This window comes from Colossoma macropomum, unplaced genomic scaffold (genome assembly GCF_904425465.1).
Source record: "Colossoma macropomum unplaced genomic scaffold, Colossoma_macropomum, whole genome shotgun sequence".
NCBI lineage: Eukaryota > Metazoa > Chordata > Actinopteri > Characiformes > Serrasalmidae > Colossoma > Colossoma macropomum.
Genome location: NW_023494793.1, coordinates 39802630 through 39820423, shown reverse-complemented (window position 1 = coordinate 39820423; position 17794 = coordinate 39802630). Strand labels below are relative to the sequence as shown.

At 39.1% G+C, this 17794-nt stretch overlaps 1 protein-coding gene across 1 annotated transcript in view; it reads right to left on the bottom strand.

Annotated features, from left to right (window-relative positions):
- The window catches only part of adamts10 (ADAM metallopeptidase with thrombospondin type 1 motif, 10), a 120837-nt gene that overhangs the window by 3978 nt on the left and 99065 nt on the right, over positions 1-17794 (bottom strand). Inside the window, exons 18-24 of the mRNA XM_036579527.1 lie at positions 16511-16591; positions 15256-15419; positions 14048-14174; positions 7755-7884; positions 5253-5457; positions 3681-3857; positions 128-287 (exon numbers count right to left, since the gene is read on the bottom strand). Of these exons, the coding sequence (XP_036435420.1) occupies positions 128-287; positions 3681-3857; positions 5253-5457; positions 7755-7884; positions 14048-14174; positions 15256-15419; positions 16511-16591 (1044 nt within the window). The remainder of the gene's footprint in view (positions 1-127; positions 288-3680; positions 3858-5252; positions 5458-7754; positions 7885-14047; positions 14175-15255; positions 15420-16510; positions 16592-17794) is intronic.

The window sequence follows — 17794 nt, the reverse complement described above, 5'->3', positions numbered from 1 at the left end:
GAGGCGATCACTATGTATATTTACATTTACATATAAGTATTCAGTCATAACTGATAACCTATCTTTGATATAAGTACAGTACCGGTGTGTGTCTCAGAATGTGTCTGAGTGCCCTTTGACCTCTCACCCTCGGGGTTATCCGTGGGGCTGCTGAGGTCGCACCTGCTCCTGCACTGCTGCATGGAGGCGGGTCGATGCAGTTCTGAGCACTCACTGGACGGCTGGCCTGTGTGTGACACGCACTGCACCAGACGCATCTGCTGCCCGAGACCACACCTAGCCGAGCACTGAGAGAGAACAGAGCGACACGTGTGAAGAAAAACACAAAACAAACACTGCGACATGATATAGCACCCACAACACAGTCCTAGGAGGGAGGAAGCACAAAGTAGCACCTTATTAGCACACCTACTTTCACTAAATAATTTGGTAACACTTTCTATGAATGTCTCGTTTGTAAGTATCTATAAACACATTTATAACATGTTATAATGCATTCATAAGGCATTATAAACATGGTTATAAATATTTATAAAAATGAATTACACTGAATTGCACTTTATAGCCATGTTTATTGTACATTAGGAATTGTTAATATAATGCATTATAAGTAGTGTTAATAACATGTTATACTGTCAGTGCCAAAGAAGTCAGTCCCAGCTCGGAGAGCGTAAAATAAAGACAAATACAAAGTTTATTTTATTATTTACACCCTGGAATTTCCAATACTTTATTACTCACTGCTGGTGCTGTTAGAACTGCATCTTCAGGGCTTCAGTCCTGAATCTTCAGAGGCTGTCCAGCCTTGAATTATTGCTACAATGTGCTTTTCTGAACCAGCACTCTGACTTTAAATGTTACATCACAGCAAACCAAATACAAAAACACTACTGATGGCAGCTCTAGTTTAACTCTGACATTTGAAGCCTGTAATGAGCTTTATTGTGAATGTTTTAGTGTTTCAGTAAATCCTTCAGTAAATACTTCAACTTGAAGCCTCACTCTTAACACTGGAGGAGGCTTTAGTACAGTACGCTTCACTTTACTTAGAGCGGACAAATACGACTTATGAGCTCATAATTTGTTATGAACAGTACTTATAATGCATTATGTTAACAATTCATAATGCATAATAAGCATGGCTATAACATGTAAGGCATTTTTCTAAATATTTATAGCCATATTTATAATGCCTTATGAATGCATTATAACATGTTATGAATGTGTTGATAGATGCTTAAAAACGTAACATTCATAGAAAGTGTTACCAATAATTTTACAAGTATTTAACAACTTCTGTTTACAATCAACCTACACATCTCTGCTACAAATGAAAACAGACTGGTACCACTTTACAGTAAGACTACCTATATAAAGCATTTATACATGTTTTCGAATTAGTTTATTAATGTTAATAATTGGGTTACAAAGACTTCAAAAACTATAAGCAGTTATTACTCAAAGAAAACGGGCAACAGTCGGCTGTTTATGGGAGCATGTTGTGGACATTTTTCAAACTGAAATGCAAATTATGCATACGTATATTATAAAATGATGCATTTGCAAATTGTTGTCCCATGTGCATGAATTAAGACATAAAATCCGATTTAAACGCAAAATCAGATTTGAACCCAAAAGCAAAGTCTCTTAATATTTCATTTTCATTATCTTAACGTTATAACTCGTTTCTATTAACAGGAATAACAGTCCCCCATCTGCAAGGGCATTTTCTCATCATCATGCTCCGGCTCTGACAAACTGAAAATGTATATTTCTACCCTGTTTGCAATTATATTTTCATGGTCAACTCCCAACTGTGTGTGGGACGTTAGCAGGGGTTTTTAGTGTGGAATGGTGGCTGAAAAGACCCCACAAACTGCAAAGAAAAAACGAGCTGCAAACACAGAAAACAGCTTCAACAAAATCACACCATATGTGCTGCATCTGACAAACGCTCTGCAAAATTATAAAATGAGGTGCAAATCCACAGATGCTCTGCAAATCCAGAGAACACCTCTTCAAAATGACGACACCAGCGCCACACTTCAAAAACACGATGCGAATACAGAAAATACACATAACTACAGAAATGCAGCAGAGTCAGTCACAACACAACGGAAATGCTTCCAAAGGACACTTAAAGAGGACCAAGTTGTCCAAACTTTTAAATTCTATGCAGCATAAACATTCAACAGTAAAAGTAAGTAACCTTTATTTGAGCTTATTTAATACTATCATGGGCGGCACGGTGGCGCAGTGTGTAGCGCTGTTGCCTCGCAGCAACAAGGGCCTGGGTTTGATTCCCGGCCGGCTGACCAGGGTCCTTTCTGTGTGGAGTTTGCATGTTCTCCCCGTGTCTGCGTGGGTTTCCTCCGGGTACTCCGGTTTCCTCCCACAGTCCAAAGACAGGCCATTTGGACCGGCTAAATTGCCCCTAGGTGTGAATGTGTGTGTATGTCTGTCTGTCTGCCCTGCGATGGACTGGCGACCTGTCCAGGGTGTATCCTGCCTTCCGCCCAATGACGGCTACGATAGGCTCCAGCACCCCACCGCGACCCAGAAGGATAAGCGGTTTAGATGATGTATGTATGTATGTAATACTATCACTGGATCTTAATGGGAGTTAGCTCTAGAGTGTAACTGCAACATTTCAAATATCAATAATAGATATGACTGATAACTACCATAATACAGGTGTGACGTGAAATAGCTACTAGCTGGCCTAATTAGCTATGAACATATTTGAAAGTGAGTCTCTACAGTCTTATCAGCTTGTTTCCATCACCAATATTCCATGTTCTTTGAGAGTCTTGAAAGGACATTTCCATCGTGTTGTGTCTCACCTCCGTTGTGTTGTGACTGGCTCTGCAGCATTTCTGAAGTTGCATGTGTTTTCTGCATTTGCAGTGTGTTTGGGAAATGTAGTTTAGGTGTAGTTATGCTGGTGAACGCATTTTTCTTTTGGATATGCATCATGTTTACGAGTTTGCAATGCACTTTTAATTGTACCGTTGTATCATAGCATAAACAACAACATCCCTGTTTTAGTTTGTGTGCATTCCTGGGGGCAGAGAAGCTAATCCAAGATCAAAGTTAAAGCAAAGACGAACCTTTATGAAGGTGCTTTATGTGTGACTTAGTCTTGTTTACTGCTGATGCAGCTGTCTGACATGAAGCAGTCTCTGTCATATATACAGTTTGCAGTTTTTGTTATTTTTATGTTTTTAAAAAAAAAGTATAACGTTTAAATAGGGGTACTTGCAGGGTGTTCTAAGGTAAAACTTTTTTCCCCCAGATTTTCCCACTATTTTACCATCACCAACATTACATATAAAACTCAGAAGACACATGTAGATTCACTGGTAATTTTGGATAGTAAATAAAATGGCTGTATTTGTGCTGTAGAAATCGCGACCCCTGGTTCCTATCACCACCACTGTAAAGACATCTGAGTGTAACTGTCTCTACAATGAACCATTTCATATCAAACCAGTCTGACTGGCTCTGTTTAACCACTGAATAAAGCAAGAAGCATTAAATAATGCAGAAATTAAAACAGTGTACAAAGTGCAAACAGACAGAGAAAATGGTTGTTGATAGGAAGCTGCTTAGGATGGGATGCATTTTTTGTGCTGTGTTTTTTGGAGTTCTACTGAATTGGCTCTGTGCCCTTATCTTACCTCACTCCAGGGTCCAATGAGCCACTGTGGAGGCGGGCAGCGCTGCAGGTTACAGCGCATCCTAGTGGTGGGACGGCTATGCTTTGGGCACTCAGATTCAGCCAAAGTGTCACCACCCTCTCCACTTCTACAGAGGATCACCCTCTGCCTATAACCAGGACCACAGCTAGGAGTGCACTGAGAGAGAGAGAGAGAGAGAGAGAGAGAGAGAGAGAGAGAGAGAGAGTTAGACTGTATGTACAGAGTTAAGTAAACAGCCAAAATACACTATACGGCCAAAAGCAGTGTGTGGAATGCTCCTTGGTATTTGGGGGTTCCATGTTGGCTGTCTACTCCAGTGTTGGCTAACTGCTTGGTCCAACAGTTCCTCTTTTGGGAAGGTTCTCTTCTGGTTTGGTAATGCAGTCTTTGGTTTGAGAAATAACTAAAAATTCACTTTTTCCATCAGTCTCTTGTGAAATTAGGCAAGTTTTCAGTTTTAAAAATATGCTACAGCACATTGTGAAGTTTTCCAGAGGTATTCTGAGCATAGTTGAAGTCACTGGGCTATGAAGAACCAACAGGTTAAACTACTTTGCTACAGCGCCACCCTGAGGCATTCCATTCCAAAACCATGGGCGTTACAATGGAGTTGGTCCCCCTTTGCAGCTATAACAGCTTCCACTCTTCCAGGAAGCTTTCTACAAGATTTTGGAGTGTGTTTGTGGGAAATCTGTGTGCATTCAGTCAAAAGAGCATTTGTGAGGTCAGAAAGTGATGTTGGACGAGAGGACCTGACTCACAATCAACGTTCTAATTTACCCCAAAGGTGTTTGATGGGGTTGAGGTCAGGCCTCTGTGCAGACCATTGGAGTTCCTCCAGACCAAACTCATCAATACTTAACCCTTCACCCTTCACTGGAACTAAGGAGCCCAAACCCAGCCCATTATCCCTCCTCCACCAAACTTTACTGTTAGCACTATGCATTCTGGTAGGTAGCGTTGTATTAGTACTTACAGTTAACTGGGGCAGATCTAACAGGGCAGAAATTTTATTAACTGACTTGTGGCAAAGGCGGCATGCTTTGTGACCTATTCTACTACCAATGTTTGCCTATGGAGACAGCCTGGCTATGTGCACAATGGGCATGTCTGAAATACCTTAACTCGATAACACAAAAACTCACTTTTGGCCATACAGCAGTAGATTTATACTGTACATCTAGGATTAAATGTGTGTCACAGTTGAAACATATTCTTAGTCAGACTTCCCCAAATCCGTCACCATCACATTAGTACTGCATATGCATAGCATAAGTGTGAAGTGTAAGCAAGTGTGTGTCAAAGTGAAAAAAAAACTGATTTGACGTGTAACAAAACACAGCAGGACGCATGGCCTCACGTTTTGCTGCATGTAAGATGCAAGTCTAGTGCAGCTGCTGTGGACTGAATCAGTGATAAAATGGAAGCATATCTGTTCCACATTTAGTCAGACTAACATCAAACCACTGGTGTGCATGTAAACCTACTGAGTGTCTGTCTCTGTGCCAAATTCATCGCAACAAATGACTACAGGTGCAGGTGCTGTTGTACCTCAGACCAGTCCAGTGCGTGCCACTCCGGTGGGCAGGTGCGGTTATTGCAGGGCTCAGTGAGGGGGGGCCGTGGTGAGGTGCAGCTTGAGTCATCCTGAACTTTCTCATCTGAGGGGGTGATTTTCCTCTTACACAAAACCTCCCGTGTCCGCACCCCACCGCTACAGCTTCTACTGCACTCTGACCAATCGCTCACCCACCAACTGCAAAAGAGAGAGAGAGATACATTGACAAAGATATAGATACATTAAACTAAAGGTGACCAACCTTTTACGATATACAATAAGATTACAATCATGAATGACACGACTGACTACGAAAGCTTCCACAACTATAACGTGACCCAACGTGACCACACTAAAAATGCCATTTCAAATGTAGCTAATATGCTCACTTACTGTCAGAGAACGATGAGTTATCCCTACAGCTGTCTTACTTTTCCCAAAAATAAGGAAAATTAAGTGCTATAATTAATATTAAAACAGGATTTAAGTAATCGGTAACACTACTGTAGGGTAGTGTTCATAAGGCTTCATTGGCCTTACATAAGCTTGTCACGACAACTGCCATAAACCTAGAAAAGCATTTATAAAGGCTTATTCCAGCAGGTGTTGTCTATCATAAAGGCTGCTTGTGTCAACTCTAATGTCAAGTTGATATAACACTTGCATCAGGTAACTGACGTTGGATTAAGTCATGACACTTGTTTGGATGAAATGACATAGCATGTTATAACAACTGAATTTGCAGCTTAGTGTATATGGATTATTCTACCGAACTCAGGTTCAAAGTCAGTCTTAAAAACACATTTTGTACTTTTAAGTGACTTGAACTTTAGACCAAAATCCTTCTGCTGTGACTTTATGCCTCACTTATGTTAATGTTATTAAAACAAATGAATGAACATTCCACTGCCAGTACAATGCAGTATAATGGAGCTTTACCAAATGTTTCAGTGGTGACTGTTTCAGTAGTGACAATTTTAGCAAATGTTGAGCTTATTTTGAACTTTTGAAAAACACTAGCCAGGATGTGACTAGCAAACACAGCTTTGAACAGTTTTCATTAAAACACAAATACACAGTTGTGGAAAATATGTGTTTTGGAAGTGACAGTTCTTAATGGTACACAATGATTTTCAGACTTTGGGACATTTTGTTCAAAACAATGGGATCTAACTGCTCACCATATGGCCATGAGGTACTGGCCATGATGCAGCCTCCTTTTCTGCTCTAAAATGAATTTATTAAAAAATTAAAGTAATAATAAATCTAACTTTAAAATAAATAAACGTATAACTTTAAAATAAATTAAAAAAAAGATCTTTTAAAAAAAAAGCTTGGAAAAAAGCAAAAAGCAAAAAAAAAGTATTATTTTTAGAAGTGTAAAATTAGTAGTTAGAATTTGGGACAGACACCTCCCAATAGAAAGTGCCCTATACATGATCATTTTGTACATGTTTAGCTTATTACTGTCTCTATTGATGCATAAGGTTTAGATCACGTGTCAGGCTCCAGTCCTCGTAGGCCAAAACTCTGCAGACTTCAGCACACTGCCTCAGTAAAAGTGCCTGATTCAGCTCATCAGCTAATTAGTAAGGCCTTCTTGAACTGAATTCAGAGCTTCAGATCAGGGTAAACGCTGATCTCCACAGCACTTTGGCCTGGAAGGTCCCCAGTTTGACATGCCTGGTTTAAACAGATCATAACATTATCATTGTAAATATCTAAGGTCTGAATACTTCATTGTTTTTTTTAAAGAAAATGCTTACTTTTGGTCAAGCAGCCTGATGTGGCATGCTGCGTCATATAATCAGCATTCTGTCACTGTGACATACACCGAGCTATCACAGTTCACCCCAGGATGTCAGGAAAAAAATGACCTGACACAATGTTTGATATCAATTTGACATCAAAACTGGCAAATGCAACCTTTATGAACAGTGACACCCTATAGGAATGTGTTTATACAGATTTAAGTCAGTTGTTGTGAAAGTCTTATAAGCGCTAACCTACAGAAAAGTGTTACTAAGATTACATTTTTCATCTAATATACGCTACGTGGCCAAAAGTATACGGACACCTGACCATCACACCTATATTTACATGCATATATTTTACATCTGAATGTCACTGGATCCTCTGAACACTACTGCGCACTGAACTGACGACATTAGACTAGCAACCTCACCAAAATACACCAAACAAACCAGCGAGCTCTGTTAAATGTGGTAGTGAAGTTACTCTGCCAGCAGTACAGTAGATCTGCAATAGCTGGTGTTAAATATAAAAGTATTACATGTCAACAGTAGACTTACTTTCATGCAATGTCATTTCAATGCGCAGGAGGGGGAGCTTGCTATTAGCATGGATATAGCATTATAGCCAAAAGTTTGTGGACACCTGACCATCACACCTGTATGAGACTGCTGGACATCTAATTCCAAAATCATGGGCATCGATATAAAGTTGGGGGGCAGACACAGTCTGAGCGTACTCACGTTGGGGGGCAGGGTTCTGTGTTGCAGGGACGTTTCTTGTCTTTAAGTTTGTTCCTCTTGTCACAGAAGTGGTTGTAGACCACTGAGTGATCCGCTTGTTTCTTACACACCACCTGCTGGATCTGCACCCCTGAGAGAGACATGAAACACAACACAAATCATCAGACGTCTTTATTCATTGCTGATTTTCCTCCACTAAGAATCAGAGACAAAGCCCACCAAACGGCAGCCCAGTTCTCTCACATGACAGCTACCAGTCTGGGAAGAAAAGGCTAGCATGCGTTGCTTTATAGCATCATTTCATACTATGCCACAAGTGACAGTTTGGGAAAATTTAATTAACACTATTTTTGCCCTGTTTTAACACTATTTTTACTTTGTTTTTACCCCAAATAAAGTCAAAACAAAGGGGATGCTGAAAGCAGCGTGCTCAAACAAAGGCTGAACTAGAAAAGTGATATAAAAGATAATCAGAAAACAAAAAACACTTCCTCTGTGATTCTGAGAGGAAGGCAGACTTTATGTTTTACCTGTTTGCTGTTAGTGGAGCACCTTTTGTATGGCTTGGAGCCGTTTGTTGCTGAAGACTTCTTTTGGTTTTTAAGTAGTTTTGGGGCACTTGCCCTCTTTTGCCTTGCCTTGCCTCGCCTCGCCTCGCCTCGCCCTACCCTGCCCTGCCCTGCCCTGCCCTGCTCTGCCCTGCTCTGCCCTGCTCTGCCCTGCCCTGCCCACCTGGGCTAAGTCCCGTACCGGTCACCCCTCTACAAAGGTGTGACAAAGGGCTGCCGTTTGCCACAGCCTTAAGTAGAAGAGTCCACAGGTGTGCCAGGTTGGACCTAATCAGCCCAAGGGCTTCTGGGAATTGGAGTTCCCTGAACTTATGGCAGCCTGGGCCCTTACAGTAAATTTACAATACTTTTTTATCTTTATAATTATGATGAATTTCTATATGTTGATTTCTTAACTTAATTCCTGACGTTATACAGCTTTCTGAGTCATCTTAGAATCATCTACAGCTCTGTTCATCAATCTGGACCCATCCGACATTTCCTTATTTTTATTTACAGACTCCTAGTTGTCTTATTTTCTTACTTATTGTTTGAAAGTGTATGATACTGCACTGGACGAGCACATTACAATCATTTTATACATTTATCTGCATGCAAACTGGTTTTATATTGTTGAAAACATTGATTCCAAACTTCTGAACACCAGTGGAACGTTAGCCTCACAGCACCAGCGCAAAAATATAGAAGCACGTCTCGGCTGATTGGCTACATTTGGTGTGAGGTGGAAAATTGGGTTCATTTGATTTTTCTTTGTCTCTGATATCGTCTTAGCAGACGTCCACAACTAGCTAGCATCACTCTGTATTGCAGGAGAGGAAAGTGAAGCAATCCTTTCTTTCCAGCAGCGTGAGCCATTGTTGAAAGTTCTCAGCCTTCCGAAACAAATTACCTCTCATGCACGGCTAATTATTCCTTATCAGAGATGCTGTCCCGGCTAATTAACTCCCAAAGGCCAGATGAAGGGGGAGAGTGACTTCAGAGGCCATTCCACAGCTATGCTGGGTCGCTCTTTAAACAGCCGTTCCATTCCCATGTTAATGTGGGGTAGATATCAAATACAAGAGAGTGTGTGTGGGGGGGCGGTTCCCAGGATGTGTTTTGATGCGATAGGAAGGTTGAAAAGTCAGAGACCACCCTTTATCTAATGTCCAGTCAAAACAGTCACTATGTACAAGTTATTTTTCAGCGTAGAGCAAAAAATATACATTTAACAGAAAATTGCACAGAAGCCTCAACTAAATATCATGCTTTTTCAGTATTTAGTCACTCTTTTCTTTTATTACAGCTTCCATTCTTTTCAGGAGTCTCACTTTCAGTTTCTCTAAGAAATCTGCAGACACACCTCCAAAGTTCAGTCTTAGAAGTTGGTTGATCATTTTCTGAAGTAATCAAACACATTCAGTGGTGTTGAGGTCTGGACTCTGGGGTGGTCAGTCCATTGTCCAGCTTCTTTGTTTGATGTGTCCGTCTCCTTTTCTCAGTGAGGTTCTTCTTGACAGCTACACATCCTTTCAGACCCACAGCGCTGAGTCGTCTTCTCACACTGGAAGGATGGACAGAAACACCTGTGGATGTTTTCAGATCTGAAGCAGCTTGATTTTCTCCTCTCTCTCAAAGATGAAAGCTTTAAGTGCTGTTTATCTGATGGGGGCAGTTTTGGTGTCTACCAGGTCTTCCAGGTGGTTGTTAGCAGCCCCGTTTTCTCTTTCCAGTTTTGGTAACTGGAAATTTTTGCACTTATTTTCCTTTGCCTTTCTTTTCCCTTATGCAAGTGGATTATCTTATATCTAATCTCCCCAGAAACACCTTCCTGGAAAAATGAATAACTTGTACTTAATGGCTGTTTTGATTGGAAGTTAAGTAAGTGAACAGCTGGCCTCTGAGTTTTGCACAGCACTGTATGTTTGTAGCAAAGTTTCGAAAGTGTGTTGTTGATGCAAAGATGGGCCAAAGATCGTGAGATTGGTCATGTAGCGCGGTTTCACACTGTATATATTCTGTTCTTGGATCCATTTCTTTTGGTGTATTTGTTGTATGAATGTATCCAAGTGTGTGTGTGTGTGTGTGTGTGTGTGTGTGTGTGTGTGTGTGTGTGTGTGTGTATGTGTGTACAAAGCGTGCAATGAGATTCTAATCAGATTCAGCTGTGTGTTCTCTGTAAGTAAGCCATCCAAAATATTCTCCCCACACTTTGGCCGCTGTTTCTTTTCTCCATCTCATGTCTCATGTATGAGTGCAAGTATTTGTGTCAGTATGTGTTTGTGTGGTTCAGCACTGTAGAATTCAGTACAGCTTTATTAAAACCCTTCTGTATGTCAGAAGCCTGCAGAAGAGGCCTAATGATTTCTGTGTAATATATAATACATGAAAATTTTAGTTCATATTTATTAAATATATTCATGATGCTTTTTGTATTTGAACTCTGCAAGTATTGTAGAAACACTCTTATTTCATTGTTAAGCTCTCGGTGGAAACAAAAGGGTTAAATGACCAATGGAAATAAATGAAAAGTTCTTTGTTCCCTGATGTATTTACGTAAATACAATCATCTGGATTTTAATTAGTTTAAGGAGGTGTAAGTTGTAATGGTAACACTTTCTATGAATGTCACCTTTGTAAGCATCTATCAGCACATTCATAACATGTTATAATGCTTTCATAAGGCATTATAAACATAGCTATAAATATTTATAAAAATGCCTTACATGTTATAGCCATGCTTATTATGTATTATGAATTGTTAACATAATACATTATAAGTACGGTTCATAACAAATTATAAGAGCTCATAAGTCGTATTTGTCCGCTCTAAGTAAAGTGAAGCGTACTGTACTAAAGCCTCCTCCAGTGTTAAGAGTGAGGCTTCAAGCTGAAGTATTTACTGAAGGATTTACTGAAAAACTAAAACATACACAATAAAGCACATTACAGGCTTCAAATGTCAGAGTTTAAACTAGAGCTGCCATCAGTGTTTTACCCAATGTGGGAAAGGTAGCTTGTATTTGTCTTTACAATTCATAATGTATAATAAACATGGCTATGAAGTGTAATTCAATTTTATAAATGTTTATAATCATGTTTATAATGCCATATGAATGCATTATAACATGTTATAAATGTGTTTATAGATGCTTACAAACGTGACATTCATAGAAAGTGTTACCGTTACCGTTGTAATTAACCTTATAGTTGTTCCCAGTGTTCAACTGGCTGGATAAAGACCTAGGTTTACTGTTTACTGTTTAATCGCTTAAATGGCCAGGGCCCACCGGTGGGCCCCAAGTTTTACTACACACTTCAAACCTAAGAATAGCTCAGCTAGTTTTATACTGAAATCCCTGCAGTAGCTGAATAATAAGCCTTAATATGTAATAAGCCTGTGATCTTAAGGGGTTAAGTACTGTTGGTGGCAACTAGGGGTGTAACGATACACAGATTTCACAATATTTTCATTTCTCCTTCACAGTATGATACATTTTTGATACAGAATTAGAAAAGAAATGGTAACACAACTTTACAACATAACATTTATTATTGTTTTTTTTTTTTTAGAAATTCCCAAAACCTTTTTTTGTAATTTCCACTGTTGTCTCCAACAGACAACAGAGCATGCTTGTCGCACATCCTCCCAGCTCTGACATTCGTAAAGAATCCATTTCACATAACTCTCTGGGAGATCACATGACCCATGAACTTCCACAATCCACCAATCAACGTTCCACGTCACTCGAATACTAACCTGTTTCACCTGTGAAGTATGTCATATGACTAGATTTAGTTTAGTGTTTAAGCCAAGGCTTTAGCACAGGGTCTTTGTGAGGTATTGGCTCTCTCACCGCAGAGCTACTGAGCTTTTCTGTGTGTTATGTTGCTATTTGTGCTTCCTGACCGTGTTTTTTGACCTTTTGACTTCACCCCTTTGGATCTGGTTGCCTGATATTGTTTGTTATGTTTGTTGTTCTCTGTATTTTTGGTCTTTTTGGATTTGACCACCACCTGTTTACTGACTACGAGTCAAACCCTTTTCAAGTAAAGCCTCATTTTCTGGTTTTTTATCATGACCGTCTGGCTGGTTTTGTTCTGTTACAATGCTAAAGGGAAAACTGGCATGTTTATGTCATGTCAGTCTTAGATGATATAAAGTAAATAAAAATGTATATTAACAAAAGCGCACTATCTATATAAAAGTAAACAAAGATACAAACTATCAGGCTATTTCAATATTACAGTAATTGAGTTTCACCATTTCATTTCCACTCAGATCTTGTGTTTCTATATGAAGTGTGGCTCCTCTGGTTGAACTTAGTGAGAGAGGATTTTCTAACATGGCTCAATCACTCAATCAATCAAAAGCTGCGGAGTTCACAACCGAATTGAGGTGAACTCTACAACGGAACAGAGGTGCAAACTGATAGCTATTAAAATCTCTGTGATGTGATTTTCGTTCTTTCATTCTTCATTCAGTCCACATTGGAGACGTGTGAAATGGCGTGCAGAGAGTTTACAGCTGCTGAAGTTGCTGCACTGGTTATGGAAAGTAGTGATGAAGATAACGGAGCATTTTGATATGAAACATATGAGTATCATTATATGTACAGCCTTTAAAGGAGAATTTAAGAAGATATGCACAAATCGAGAAAACACCCTCAGGGCCCAGAAGGTCGATGTACTCGACTGAGAAACCTCACCATTCAACAGCTTGGCTAATCAACCACCCAAGGTAGGCTAACCAAACCAGTTTTTTTAAGTTCCCTGAGCTGTGCAGTGGAAGTTTTTTACATTTGTGGTTATCACTTTTAGGGATATCCTGGACTATGTTAAACTACAGAAATAATTCCCAGTAACGTTATAGCATGAAACTTAACTGTATTTGAATGCCTAGTGACAACATTCAGAATTTGAGTGTTTTTGTTCTTTTGGTTGAGGAGAAAAGTTAAGCATCTAACAAAAATAAAGCTGTGAATCTTTCAGAGTTTGAAATATCCCATTATTCTTAATCCAGTAAATGCACTAAATTTGAATATTTATTGCTTGACTATAAAAATGAATGAATGAAAAGCCAATTTTAAGGTATTCTGGGACTAATTTTCTTAAAAATAAATAAAAGAAATAAATAACTCTTGGGTTCCCTCATTAAAACCTGGCCAAGTCTATCCCAGCACATAAATGTCCACACTGGCCATAGCAAAGTGGATTAGCAAGTGGAACTGGAGCTTTCTGTGTGCTATTCTGTTTTCTAACAATTCATAAAAGATGCTCCGTGCTGCCTTTATTGTTGGATGCACTGCAGTTTTTTCCAGGCAAGTGCTCAAGCTTGACTGGAGTGCAATTTGAATCGATAAGCACTTATTATTAAATCATAGTAATAAAAAAAGAGGCTGATGTATGACTTGTATGTCTAATCATGGATTTTATTTAGTTTGTGTCAAAATCTACTAAATAAAATAACAACGAAAGAAAATGTTGCACATTTTATATTTATGATTTTTTTTTCCAATGTTTAAAACTCAGTAAATAAATAGAAATTGTGCACTAATATGTGCAGATCAATGCCATAATTAAGTTAGTTTACTGTAGAGGATGTGCTTCACTTAGAAAATCAACAAAACATGTAATTTGGCCCAGAGGGTTCAAACTTTTGCATACAATCATGTGTGTGTGATGGCCTGAGAGTTTGGAAAAGCACCTGAATCTGTGTGCGTGCGAGAGATTGTTGTTGTGTACCTCCACCGCAGGTGACGGAGCAGCGGCTCCAGGCCGTGTAATGCCAGGCGAAACCACTCAGGGTGTCCCGGTTCACAGGGGGGTTAAAGCGGTAATGAATACCTGGATTCTCCTCTCTCACCAGAACCTGCCACACACAAACACATAAATATACATACCATAAACAGCTTTAAAACAGAATCACACACAGATAAACAGGCCTAGAACAGAAACACACAGCAGTAAACAGTTTAACATGCAATGATGAACAGCTTTAAGGCTGCAAATACAATACAAACTCTGTCAGGCAAAACACAGCTTTAATACGTTTATTGCTCTCACTGTGTTGTGCATATGAAATATGAACTCAATGATCTTAAAGGTGCAGTTTGCCAAAAAAATATAATCTACACAATTTTCCCCTTACAATAAAAGTCAATGAGCAAAGACATGTTTGGTGTCTGATATTTACTTCTTTAGCTTTGTAATGTGGTTATGGGACTAATGTTCTTCTAGGGGTTCAGTAAAGAAAACTATTCCATATAGAACCATGAACACTCAAAGAACCCTTCGCATGATCAGAGGGTTCTTTAGATTGATGGAGAAAGTGTTGTCGACATTTCTTTACAGAACCTTTCTGTATATGGTTCTATATAGCACCAAAAAGGGTTCTTCTTTTGTTACAAGTTTGACGTTGTAATGGTAGAAGAAACCTCTTTAGTGCTATATAGGACACTTTTTCAACAAGGTGCTATACAGAACCATCTACAGCACATTCTCCATCAATCTGAAGAACCCTTTCATGATGCAAAGAACACCTTGATCATGCAAAGGGCTCTTTGAGTGCTTGAGAACCATTTTCTTTACTAAAGAACCCTTGAAGAATCATTTTTTTGCAGAGTCTAGCTAACAAGTAATGCGTAATGCATACCTTTTTAATTAATCTCCAATAGATTTGCTTATGTGGTTTCTGACACTGTATAATGGTTGAAATAACCTATCATATGTCACGTAGCTATGACTGTAGTAGCAGCAGTCATGAAACCTGAATTTTGTCCATACATTGACCATTTTTTACATTATAAACAATAATAATAATGCATATGGGGAAAATTGTGCACATTAGATTTTTTCAGTGAACTGTTCTTTTAAAACACTTGTAGTAACTGTTCCTTCCAGCAGGCCAAAACAAAGAGCATCAACTATACATGCAGCACATGACTCGTTACCATGACGATGAGGGTCATGTTGGTGGGACCTAAGGCCTCGAGGGTCTCCGGCTGGTCGGCAGGCCTGCGGTAGTGGAAGGTGGTTCCAGCGATGTCGAAGCGGCGCGGTGTGTCGATGGTCAGTTTGCCGTTGATGAAGTACTGGTCACCTTTACTCTTCAAAACTGCAGTGAAGGTGTTACCAGTTAAAGACATACTTTACACCAAAATATTACTGCTACTGTTTCAACAAATCATATTTTATCTCCCTTTTATTTCCATTAGCAACTGCAATTCACATCTTTCTAGCACCTAATTCACTTCTTTTACAAACTTTAACTGTCTCAAAATGTTAATTCAATAAACTATACATAACTGACAACAGCGCTTAAAGGTTTAATCTACTTCACTTGAAGGTTGAATACTAGCACTGTTATCCCAAGGACTGATGAATACTTTATAGCAGCAATGACCAAAGTTTGTCTTAGGGGGCCAAAGTTGTTACCATAACCCCACCCCTACACCCAATAAGAGAATAAGCATATTTATATGGAATCAAACTTATTACGTTCTTACATAAAACACGTTTTTTAAAACCTCAATTTTAAAACGTACCTTCTTTCTTAAAATATTCATATATAAATATGCATATTTATTTCAATATATTTTAGTAAATTATTGTGCATATATTAGCAATATATATATATATATATGTGTGTGTGTGTGTGTGTGTATAATTATATATATATATATATATATATATATATACCATTAAATATATTTAGCACATCTATTTTAAAACATCACATATATTGCACTTACACTGCACATATTTTAATATGAGCAAATATATGTACATATATTTATATTTTTCTACCATATGGGCCTTGCCTAGTAATGAATGAATGTTAGCAGGGTAAAGTTAGCAATAATAACAATTATAAATTATAGCTATCAGAATCTTTATTGTTGTCACTGGGGAACTGAGGGTGAACATATGAATGTTTGTGCATGTGCAGTTCAATACTGTACAATCCACTACAGCTTAATTAATGCCCTCCTGATTAAGTGTTCATATAAAATATACACATTATATAATTACACAATAACATTATTTGTATCATGAAAATATCTTGACATTTTGATTTTGCCATTTTGCCCATTACTAACAAGCCATCCTTACTACTATACAGGCCCAGACGACATCACATTACCAATCAAGGAGAAAATAGTGGATAACATCTGAAAATTCAAACAATAAATCATCTTTTCTCACCCAAATAATTAAGGGAAACGTTGAGTTCCTGGATGTGTATGAACACAGATCCTTTAGGAATCCTGATCACCTCTTCATAACCTGTGAACATACACACACAGTGGTCATGCTTACGGTACACTGTTGGTCCATCATGAGCTGCCAGAACAGCTCCAGTGTGATTCTACATGTTTCTGGAGCTGTACTGGAGGGATGGAGCGTCGTTCTTCCAAAAGATATTCCCACACTTGATGTTTCCATGATGGTAGTACAGAGTGCTGTCGGTCCAGAATCACCCATAGGTGTTGAACTGGGTCCAGATCTAGTGACTGGGAAGGCCACTGCATGTGATTTACATATACATATGATTTACATACATTTAAGATAAAGCTGTCCAGTCAGAATAACTATGTACTGCTTTACAGTGACCCCTCCGTCTATGCAAGTAAAATGCCCACTTACAGCATAACAAAGTCACCACACCCACTCACAGTAGGGGTCAAGCATTCAGGCCTGGATCATTCTATTGGTGTATGCGGCACATGCACTCTCCCACTTGAGAAGAATACGGTGAAGGGCGACTCATTGTTTTCTACGTCTTTGGCTTTGGTTTCTGCACCATTTGGTCGTTCGTCTTCGTAATGAGGGGTTTAGGCACTTTAGCCCTACTGTAATATCACTCTGTATGCAGTTACTGATGGACTGTTCTTGCTGACAGTCCGATCACGTCCCCCACTGACAGTCTCAGTCGGCTGAGCAACAGCTGCTCTTCTGTTTTTCACACTAATGCATGAGCATCTCGCACACTGAATGTCAGCTTTCAACCACAATTTCGACACCTTTTTACTGATGCATTTCCCACAGGTCTAAATGCAGACGCCACTTTATTCACTACTGCTACTGAGACATTAGCCTCTTGTTAGTCTTTGTTACTGAAGCTCCCAATAATGAACCGTCCTTTAACACCACTTGGATGATTTCAAATCATCTGGATCCAAAACTGGTGAACTGCACCTGCTTGTTGCTTCACTGTATCATGCCTAACCCCTGTCTGGATGCATCTACACTCATTTACAGCACCATATGTATAATATGTATGACATATGAACCGATTCGAAATGTCCACTCACTCTCCAGTCAGTGCAGCTCAATTGAAACAGCTTGAGCAGCAGCAGATCAACATACTGTAAAGCAATAATTGGGGTTTTAACTTTAAAAAATGAGTCACCAGGCAGCCTAAAAAAATAGGTGAACTGAACTTCAGTCAGTTAACAGGACAATAATTTGTCTTTAATGCCCTGTTAT